The sequence below is a fragment of the Rhinopithecus bieti genome, unplaced genomic scaffold (genome assembly GCF_001698545.2).
Source record: "Rhinopithecus bieti isolate Rb0 unplaced genomic scaffold, ASM169854v2 scaffold_39856, whole genome shotgun sequence".
Taxonomy (NCBI): Eukaryota; Metazoa; Chordata; class Mammalia; order Primates; family Cercopithecidae; genus Rhinopithecus; species Rhinopithecus bieti.
This window is the reverse complement of record NW_016816291.1, coordinates 27,638-38,227: the sequence shown is the minus strand read 5'-3', so window position 1 is coordinate 38,227 and position 10,590 is coordinate 27,638. Positions and strand designations below refer to the sequence as shown.

At 50.2% G+C, this 10,590-nt stretch overlaps 1 protein-coding gene across 4 annotated transcripts; it reads right to left on the bottom strand.

The window, feature by feature from the left end:
• Positions 1 to 4,860: 4,860 nt before the first annotated feature.
• On the bottom strand, positions 4,861 to 9,923 carry COMMD4 (COMM domain containing 4). 4 transcript variants are annotated; one of them, XM_017854793.1, is made up of 8 exons: positions 9,718 to 9,815; positions 7,935 to 8,006; positions 7,649 to 7,714; positions 7,381 to 7,420; positions 6,966 to 7,094; positions 6,725 to 6,805; positions 6,182 to 6,358; positions 4,861 to 5,055 (listed from the first exon to the last, which is right to left on the bottom strand). In XM_017854793.1, exons 1-8 carry the CDS (start codon positions 9,718 to 9,720, stop codon positions 5,042 to 5,044), a joined length of 582 nt encoding a protein of 193 aa, XP_017710282.1. In that variant the 5' UTR covers positions 9,721 to 9,815; the 3' UTR covers positions 4,861 to 5,041. The 4 variants fall into 4 exon arrangements, with proteins under 4 accessions (XP_017710282.1, XP_017710280.1, XP_017710279.1 ...); XM_017854791.1 differs by lacking the exon at positions 4,861 to 5,055 and adding an exon at positions 5,787 to 6,095 and having other exon boundaries at positions 6,966 to 7,085; positions 9,718 to 9,923; XM_017854790.1 differs by lacking the exon at positions 4,861 to 5,055 and adding an exon at positions 5,787 to 6,095.
• Between the last annotated feature and the right edge of the window lie 667 nt (positions 9,924 to 10,590).

Genomic DNA, 10,590 nt, shown 5'->3' with positions numbered 1-10,590 from the left:
TGGCCGGATCTCAGCTCACTGCAAGCTCCGCCTCCTGGGTTTACGCCATTCTCCTGCCTCAGCCTCCCGAGTAGCTGGGACTACAGGCGCCCGCCACGTCGCCCGGCTAGGTTTTTTTTTTTATTTTTTTTTTAGTAGAGACGGGGTTTCACCATGTTAGCCAGGATAGTCTCGATCTCCTGACCTCGTGATCCGCCCGTCTCGGCCTCCCAAAGTGCTGGGATTACAGGCTTGAGCCACCGCGCCCGGCCCAGAGACGGGGTTTCACTGTTAGCCAGGATGGTCTCGATTTCCTGACTTCATGATCTGCCCGCCTGGGCCTCCCAAAGTGCTGGGATTACAGGTGTGAGCCACCGTGCCCGGCTAGATAATGTATTTTTAATAATTTTAAATCTAGATGAAACCACCTTCCCCTCTCCCCCCCACTTCATCCCCTTCTTTTTTGTCTTCATGACACCTTTCTGAAGAGTCTCAGCCAGTTATCCTTTGAGATAGATGCTGCATCACATTCTCAGTTTGTCTGAATGTATCCTGAGGATGTCACTGATACTGTCACAGCGATTGTTCCTCTATCTGTGGTTAATCCTGCATGCTGGGAATTAGATCTAAAGGCTTGATTCTATAAATATTCAGGGATACTTCCTAGGTGCTACTCCGTACTTGGTTTTTGTTTTTGTTTTGTTTTTTTGAGATGGAGTCTTGCTCTGTCACCCAGACTGGAGTGCAATGGCACGATCTTGGCTCACTGCAACCTCTGCCTCCCGGGTTCAAGTGATTCTCCTACCTCAGCCTCCTGAGTAGCTGAGATTACAGGCATGCGCCACCACTCCCAGCTAATTTTTGTATTTTTAGTAGAGATGGGGTTTCACCATGTTGGCCAGGCTGGTCTCAAACTCCTGACCTCAGGTGATCCGCCTGCCTTGGCCTCCCAAAGTGCTGGGATTACAGGGATAAGCCACTGTGCCTGGCCACTGCTCTGTACTTTGAATTGCATCATATCAGGCGGCACCCAATATCTCACTGTCCCACTTTAGTGGGAGCTGAAATTGATCAAGATGAGGGCTGTGGCAGCCAGACCTCTGCATTAGAAAACACATGCTTCATACCTTGTGATCACCAAATAATCTATGAATTTCTTTGTTGTTCTCTTGTTTAAATAAAGGTATAATTTACATATAATAAAATTTACCCCTTTCAGACTGCAATATTTGACAAACACATAGTCATGTAACTGCCACCCCAATCAAGAGATAACACACTTTGAAGCATTATTCCCAAGATGTGGAAACAACTGGTAAATGGATTTTTAAAAATGTGATATATAATAGGCTGGGCATGGTGGCTCATGCATGTAATCTCAGCACTTTGGGAGGCCAAGACGGGAGGATCGCTTGAGCCCAGGAGTTCAAGACCAGCCTGGGCAACATAGGGAGATTCCATCTCCATATAAAAAAAGAATTAGCATAGCGGCATCGTCTGTAGTCCCAGCTACTCCAGAGGCTGTGGCTGGAGGGTTGCTTGAGCCTGGGAGTCAGAGGCTACAGTGAGCTGTGATCATGCCACTGCACTCTAGCCTGGATGACAGAGTGAGACTTTATCCCCATCCCTGCCCCCTGTAAAAAACAAAAAATGTGGTATACAATGGAATATTATTCAGCCTTTAAAAAAAGGAAATACTGCCACATGCAACAACACAGGTAACCTCGAAGACATTGCACTAAATAAGTTGGTCACAGAAGGACAAATACTTAAGCTGGACGCAGTAGCTCACACCTGGAATCCCAACACTTCGGGAGGCTGAGGCAGGTGGATCACGAGGTCAGGAGATCGAGATCATCCTGGCCAACATGGTGAAACCCCGTCTCTAATCAAAATACAAAAATTATCTGGGTGTGGTGGCATGCGCCTGTAGTCCCAGACACTCAGGAGGCTGAGGCAGGAGAATTGCTTGAACCTGGGAGGCGGAGGTTGCAGTGAGCCGAGATCGTGCCACTGCACTCCAGCCTAGTGACAGAGAGAGACTCCATCTCATCAAACAAACAAGCAAAAAAACCCAGAAAGACAAATACCCCATGGTTCCACTTATATGAGGCATCTAAATAAACACATAGAAATGGCAAGTAGAATGGTGGTTGCCAGGAGCTGCTGGGAAGGAGGAAATGGGTAGTAGATATTCAATGAATATAAAGTTTTGGGTTTTTGGCCAGGGTGCAGTGGCTGACGCCTGTAATCCCAACACTATGGGAGGCCGAGGGGGGTGAATCACTTGAGACCAGAAGTTCAAAACCAGCCTGGCCAACATGGTGAAACCCCATCTTTACTAAAAATACAAAAATTCGCTTTGAGATCCTGTCTCAAAAGAAAATAAAATAAAGTTTTAGGTTTTTGTTGTTGTTGTTGAGACAGGTCTAACTCTGTTGCCCAGGCTGGAGTATAATGACGCAATTTTGGCTCACTGTAGCGTCGACCTCCCAGTAGCTAGGATTACAGGCGGGGGCCACCATGCCTAATTTTTTGTGTATTTTAGTAGAGACAGGGTTTTACCACTTTGCCAAGACTGGTCTCGAACTCTTGACCTCAAGCGATCCACCCGCCTTGGCCTCCCAGAGTGTTGGGACTATAGGCGTGAGCCACTGTGTCCAGCCTGAAAGTGATTTTCTAATTGTCATTCTTAATATATTTGATAGAATACACCTGTCAAGTATAGCTTTACCTCATTGATCAAGGCTATTTGGTTATCCTGACTAAAAAGACAGGATAAGCTCTTTTTTATTTTTTATTTTTTTGAGACAGGGTCTCACTGTCACTCAAGGCTGGAGTGCAATGGTGTGATCATTGTTCACTGCAACCTCGAACTCTTGGGCTCAGGTGATCCTCCAACCTCAGCCTCCCGAGTAGCTGGGACAATGGTGCATACCACCACACCTGACTAATGTTTGGGTTTTTTTTTGTAGAGATGGGGTTTTGCCATGTTGCTCAGACTAGTCTCCTTGTGATTTTTTTTTTATCACTTTGTTTATTCCCGGTTTTCATTTTTGTTTCTTCTTGCCCAACTGTGGCTAATTGAACATTTTTTAGAATACCAGTTTGACTTACCTATAATTCTATTTTTAATTGACAAATAATAACTGTATACATTTATGGGGTACGGTGTGATGTTTTGTTACATGTATATATTATGGAATGATCAAATCGGCCGGGCACGGTGGCTCACGCCTGTAATCCCAACACTGTGGGCGGCCGAGGCAGGTGGATCCCCTGAGGTCAGAAGTTTAAAAACAGCCTGGCCAACATAGTGAGAAACCCTGTCTCTACAAAATATACAAAAAATTAGCCAGGGGTGATGGTGCATGCCTGTAGTCCCAGCTATTACAGAGGCTGAGGCAGTAGAATCACTTGAACTCGGGAGGTGGAGGTAGCAGTGAGCCGAGATCACTCCACTGCACTCCAGCCTGGGCAACAGAGTGCGACTCCATCTCAAGAAAAAAGAAAAAACAACAAGAAAAGATCAAATCAGGCTAATTAGATATCTATTACCTCCAATATCATTTATTTGTGATGAGAACATTTAAAACCCTCTTTTAGCTATTTTGAAATATACATGGTTATTAACTAGTCACTACGCTGTGCAATAAACCACCAGAACTTCCTCCTCCTAACTGGAACGTTGTACCTTTTGACCAGTATCTCCCCTTTCCCCTGCAACCCACCCCCTCTCCTCCAGCCTCTGCTAACCACCATTCTACCGTTGACTTCTATGAATTTAGCTTTTTCTTTTGAGACAGGGTCTCACTCTGTTGCCCAAGCTGGAGTGCAGGAGCACTATCATGGTTCACTGCAGCCTTGACCTCCTGGCTTAAGCAATCCTCCCACCTCAGCCTCCCAAGTAGCTGGGACTACAGGCATGTACCATCACACCCAGCTAGTTTTGTTTATTTTTTATAGAGACAGGTTTGCCATGTTGCCCAGCCTGGTCTCAAACTCCTGGGCTTAAGCGATCCTCCCACCTTGGCTTCCCAAAGTGCTGGGATTACAGGCACGAGCCACTGCCCCAAGCCTTCTTTTCAGTTCCAGGCATAAGTGAGGTGATGTGGTATGTCTCTCTGTGCCTGGCTTATTTCACTTAGCATCATGTTGTCTAGGTTTATCCATGTCACAAATGACAGAACCTTCTGCTTTCTAAGGGCTGAATAGTATTCCAACGTCTATATATACCTTTTTTTTTTTTGAGACAGGGTCTCAGCTCTGTTACCCAGGCTGGAGTGCAGAGGTATGACACAGCTCACTGCAGTCTCAAACTTCTGGGCTCAAGCGATTGATCCTCCTGCCTCAGCCTTCTGAGTAGCTGAGACTATAGGCATGCACCACCCGCAAGTGCTTCTGCAAGGGGCTTTGCTTCTCCTCGTAACAGCGGCACAGGCCTAATTTTTTATTTTTTTGTAGAGACTGAGTCTCCCTATGTTGCTCAGGCCAGGCACAAGGTCTAAAGCAATCCTCCCACCTCAGCCTCTCAAAGTGCTGGAATTACAGGCATGAGCCACTGCACCTGGCCTTTAGTTATTTCTCTGAATACTTTTTCCATTCCACTCTCTTCCTCCTTAACCTTCTGAGACGCTAATCATGAATGTTAGCACTTTTGTGTAGTCCTACAGATCGGTCATGATCAGTTTTATGTGTCAACCTGACTGGGCCGTGGGGTCCAGATTCCAGGAATTTCTCTGCTGTGTGGAGCCTCAGGTCCTGAGGATCCCAGCCAGGATAGGCTGCCTTCTCTCCATTGCTCAGTCTTTTAGTTTGTTTTATATGTAACATCCAGGGTTGTTAACTGTACTTAGTGGGAGGAATAGGGAAAACACCTACTTCATTTTTCCAGAAGTCAGGATTTATTTCTCACAGTTCTGGAGGCTGGGAAGTTCAAGATCAAGGTGCCAGCAGACTCAGTTCCTGCTGACAGCCCTCCTCCTGGCCTTGTAGACAGCCACCTTCTCGTTGTATGCTCACATGGTCCTTATCTGGTGGTGCGTGCATGTGGACAAAGCCTTCAGCATATGAATTCTGGAGGAACATGAACATTCAGTCCATAACATTGGCAACGTTCCTCTTGCCAATGAGTGGTTCAGGCATGGTCACTTCTCTCTTCCTAAAGAAGATGGCAGTGGCTAGGCACAGTGGCTTATACCTATAATCCCAGCACTTTGGGAGGACAAGGCAAGTGGATCACTTGAGGTTGAGACCGGCCCAACCAACAAGGAGAAACCTCGTCTCTACTAAAAAAAAAAAAAAAAAAAAAAAACAAAATTAGCTGGGAATAGTGGCACATGCCCGTAATCCCAGCTACTCGGGAGGCTGAGGCAGAAGAATCGCTTGAACCCAGGAGGCAGAGGTTGTGGTGAGCCGAGATCGCACCACTGTACTCCAGCCTAGGCAAGAAGAGTGAAACTCCATCTCTAGATAAATAAATAAAAGATGGCAGTGAAATAAGGGCAATCTCCTTTCTGTACAAGGGGCATTTGGCTTTGGGGTGACCAACTTGCTGCTAGCCTGAGGACATGGCCAGAGGGCAAAGACAGCAGAGCCAAGAGCATCCCAGATCTGGGAGACAGAACCTGATTTTCCTCTCATTAGACAAGCAGATGCATTTTGGTCCTCTGTTGGCCTCACCTGTGACCTCCTTCAATCAGCAACTGAGAAAAGAAAATGAGCGATGGACCAAGGAGGCCCATATGTCACTTCTGTTTCTCTCACAAAAACTCTTGATCTGAACCCAAACAGAACCCCTGCACACATTCCTTTATACTTCTGTTTATTTTTCCTGCTCATGAAAACAGCCAACAATTGCCTTTCGAGGGAAGGGAAGGTAATGCTGGGAAAGGTCCTCAGGAGCCCTGAGCCGAGTTCTCAAGAGAGAAGTGAGGCAGCTGGGGATCTGGGAGGCCAGAGTCCAGGCCAGGACCTCAGCATCCTAGAAAGAGGGCCGCCTCCCAAAGAGCAGTTCAGAGGGCGTGATTCTATACAGGCAGGGCGGCTTCACACAGGCCTGGAACACCCTTCTCCTCAGCCCAGGGAGCTCATTAGGGTCTGGGCCTGCTTCAGTTCTGTAGAGGGAAGAGGTGAGCAGCTGGGAGGCAGTCAGGCAGGATCTGGGAGAGCCTCTCACCCGTCGAGGAAAGCTGAGCCTCACCTGTCAGGAGGACCTGGAACTTGTCTGCTGAGAGGGACATGGCAACAGGCTGGGCTGGGGTCCCTGGGGCAGCTGCCACCTCCAGCCGCAGGTGCACCATAGGCTCTTCCACGGACCGCAGCAGGCTGGAGCTCAGGGTGTAGTCCACCCGCCAGCCCACACCTGCCAACCTATTCACTGTGAGATAGGGTGGGTGGCTCTCAGGATCAAAGGCAGGTAAGCCAAATGGCCCTCAGCTGACACTCTGGCTCAGCTCTCAACCCTTCAAGGCTATGTGGCCTCTAAGAAGCTCCCATCCCGCTGACCCAGGCTCATAACAGGGCAGGTGCCCGATAATCAGTTTGGATCACCTACAGCAGACCTCAGTGGCAAGAGGTCTTGGCTGGACTCTGGGCTGGAGGCAGGAGACCCAGGGCCAGGTCCCAGCTCTATGGCTGCTAGTAACCATGTGACCATGGTTAAGTCATCTCCCTGGAACTAGCACTTTGCATGCTGCGTGCACCTTCTAGAATGAGCCCAGACCCTGGCTGGCCTCATACTTACTGCGTAGGCTGCAGACCCGCAAGTGATTCTGCAAGGGGCTTTGCTTCTCCTCATAACAGCGGCACAGGCTGGCCGCGTGCTCTGCGGGTAGAACGGAGTAGCTCTGGAGGTAGCCGGTGGAAGCTGGGCTTGGGTTCCTGGCCCAGACAGGGCAGGGTACACCATAGGGTCACAGGGCCTCGCCTCCTCTCTAGCAGCCCTTGGCCCACAGGCTGTCCAGCTGCCCACCCACAACCCGTACCTTTGGGCAGCCCCAGCTGCTGCAGTTCACTGGACAAGGATTCACCATCGACACTGTGCTTGGCCGCACTGGAGAGGATGAAACTCAGCACTGCTACTGTGGCCTTCACATCACCTGACTCTGAAGGACCCATGGGTGGGACAGGGGGTGTCACTGTGGCCCCAGCCACCTCCCTGTTGCCCTATTAACTTCAGCTCAAAGCCCCCAGGCCTCCTGAAGCCACAGGCACTGCTCCTGCTCCACCAGGAGCTGACAGAGGACAGGAAGGTGGGACTGTCAATGTCTTTCTTTCCCTCATGCTCCTCCACTAGGGAAGGTAAGTTAAGGATGCTGCCGGGAGGGGTGGGGGGGCCCCTCTGTACCAGGCCGAGGTCCCAGGGTTGCCTGGGGCCTGTGGACTCAGTGAGGTACTCACCAAACTTGGTGTCAGCCATGAGCTTCAGGATCTTCTCATACTATAGGGAAAGGAGACCTTCAGAGGGTGCCAGTACCCTATTAACCAGCCCCTCACCCCCAGCCTGGATCCTGCGATAAGGAACAGACAGGCTGGAAAGAAGTATGGGAGGTGCCCAGAGAGGTTGACAGGCGGGGTCACCCGTCATCTCCCTGGGCCTAGTGCAGAGCTTCAGGGCACTGGGGGTCATAAGGTCATGGGACAATGGGGTGCTGGGTCTTGTACTCACATCAATTCCCTGTCCCAGCAGCTCCTTTAGTACCTGGCTGCAGAGCAGCCGCAACTTCACAGAAGACTGGAAGGGAAGTCCTTACATCAGCCAGGCTAGCAAACCTCACCCCTCCTTCCTGGGGACTGGCTCAGAGCAGGCCAGCCACTGATTAAGGTCACAAAGCATGGTAGCACAGGCTGAGAGCACTGAGGCCCTAACCCCAGAGAAACCTCACCATCCTCTACATCCACAATCCCCAGCCCAATGCCCCTCCTCCACCCAGACTAGACCCTGTGCACTCAACCATCTTGGCCAGCGTGCTGATCTCTGCCAGGACCCAGTCGGGACAGTCCAGATCACCACAGAACCGGAACCTCTGCAAGGGAGGGAGACAGGTACTCAGGCTGGAGGGAGGGCTGAAGTGTGGCCAGGATCAGTGTGTCTCCCACACTGCTGCCCGGCAGGGACCCCGGTCCCCGTCATGGGTGGATACCCTCTGGTCACTTGTTCTCTGCTATCACCAGGCTGTTGAGTGAACTCTCTCCTTGACCCACCCTGCCACCAAACCCTGCTCTGAGGTCTACTCCAGGCATTCGTCTGCTCAGCAAACATCAATCGAGCGCCTTCTCTGTGCTAGCTCCCACTCTTAAGTGTTAGGGGTACTGCAGGGGACAAAACAAAGTCCTCTGCCTCACACAGATGAGTGACCTCTCTCCCCTCTTCCCCATACCCGCACAACTCCAGCCACTCCGGCTTCTCTGCTGCTGCTCGGGGACACCAGTCTCGCTCCCGCCTCCATGCCTGCTGCACTCTGTGTGGCTTGGTATCCCTTTTTGTTTTTTTTGGTTTTTTTTGAGACAGTTTTACTCTTGTTGCCCAGGCTGGAATGCAATGGTGCAATCTCCGCTTCCCAGGTTCAAGTGATTCTCCTGCCTCAGCCTCCCAAGTAGCTGGGATTACAGGCATGTGCCACCACACCCAGCTAATTTTGGATTTTTAGTAGAGACAGGGTTTCACCATGTTGGCCAGGCTGGTCTTGAACTCCTGACCTCAGGTGATCCACCCTCTTTACCCTCCCAAAGTGCCAGGATTACAGGCGTGAGCCACCGCCCCAGGCCAGAACAGCCCTTCTTTATTATACTTCTTAAAATAGCCCTTCACACAAGGAAATTTTGGGGGCAGGTGGATATGTTTATTATCTTGATTGTGGTGATCCAAGAGCCAGGAAGATTTGATCTTTACTTGTGCAGCCTCATCTTTCCCTAACCTTCCAGGTGATACTCTCCCAGCTATGGCAAATGCATTCATTCCTGGGGAGCCATGCTCTCTCTCACCTGAAGTCTCTGCACATGCTGTTCCCTGTCTGAAGACACACGCCTCCACCCTTGCCTCCCAACTCCTGGTACACAAACTGTACTTCAGCCAGCCAGCTCCTACCATCCACCTTTAAGGTTGATGGCATCCTCAGGTAGCCCCCTTAGCACTACACACAAGGCGCGGTTAGGTCTCTGCCCCCGGCAGCTCAAGTCCTCCCAGTGCCTCGCACACTTCATGGTATAGACTAGGCGCTTAGAATGCACGGATGGATGGACTGGATGGATGGATGGATAAGTCTCAACCCCAGAACTACTACTTTCTGGCTCTGGAAAGAGCGGAGGGGCTTCCTAACAGTGTGCAAGAGTGAGCCTGATTCTAAGCACGTTCTTGTCTAAGTCCCACAGCAGGGCTGGGGAAGGGGGTGTCCTTGGGAGGTCCTCTTGGAGCTGGGGAAGACCTGAAAGGACTCCCAACTCGAGACAAGCCCTAGTTCCTGTCCCGGGAGACAGGGGCCCTTCCTTTCACCAGGGAAGCACAAGGACTCTAAGCCGGCCGGCCTGCTCTGTCTTACCCGCCCCCTATCCCCGCCTCCCGCTCGGGAGCGGGAGGGTGGTGGACTTTTCTCTGGCGGACCCGCAGCCGTCACGCCCGCACACACTATGTTTGCGGAGAGGCCAGTACAGACAACCTCCCCCCCATTCCGGAGCGACTTGGCGCCCCCTCATTCCCGCTCCAGCAACCTAAGCCTCGTTTCGTCCCTGGTGCCTCACCATCGCGCCAGAAAGCCAGGGCCCGGGAATTCCTTTTTCCGGTCCCGCAGGGTCAGCTGAGTCGATGATCACGTGACTGGGACTAATGGCCTCTGGGAGGGCGGGGCCTGCTCGAGTGAGACTGGGAGGGGACCGCAGCCCACTGGAGGTTCCCGGGGCAAACTGCTGCCGGCTCCTGTTCTGTCTCCCAGAATCCTTCCCTGGAAAAAACTGGCGCCAACCGCCAGTTTAACTGAGGACTGAATTAAGACATTAGGAAAGACAGTGGAAGTTATTTCATTTGTTTAACTTAAGGGGGTAGGATCCTGGGAGCCAGGGTGTTTCAGGTCATTGCCATGTTTTCCGCTATTAAGCAAATAGCATTATACACAGCTGCGGGCTGTGGAAAAGACATATTTTAAAACTACTGAAATATACTACGTATACAGAAAATTGTACCTATTATAAATATAAAGCTTAATAAGTTTTCATCAACTGTAGACCTCACATAACCAGCACCCAGATAAGGAAATAACCAGATAACTGCGTCAAGTGCGTGGGTATTTTATTTCATTTTGATGAATCGTCTAGGTGCCTAGCAAAAAGGGCCGTCATAATTAACATACTCAGGAAAACGCCCTACAGCTTCAACATCAATAGATGCTTATCTTAATTTTTGCCAATCTGATGGGGAAGAAAAATAGGTTGCTTAGATTGCATTGGTAGTCTGCTTACTGGTAACAGCAAATGCGTAGCCTAGAACAACTGAGTTTCCGACATTGACTTGAAGAGGCAAAAGCAGAAAGATAAAACAACAAAAATACATTAGAGAATAGACCAATAACCAAAGAAGAAATTGAAAACAGTCGTCCCTTGGTAACCTCAGAATGTTGG

What these genes read in the sequence shown, in the direction of transcription:
- COMMD4 (XM_017854790.1), bottom strand. An exon ending in GCAGCTGGGGCTGCCCAAAG is followed by an intron (nt 6,806 to 6,965) that starts GTACGGGTTGTG and finishes TTCTACCCGCAG; the next exon opens with AGCACGCGGCCAGCCTGTGC. An exon ending in GCGGGTCTGCAGCCTACGCA is followed by an intron (nt 6,359 to 6,724) that starts GTAAGTATGAGG and finishes CCTATCTCACAG; the next exon opens with TGAATAGGTTGGCAGGTGTG.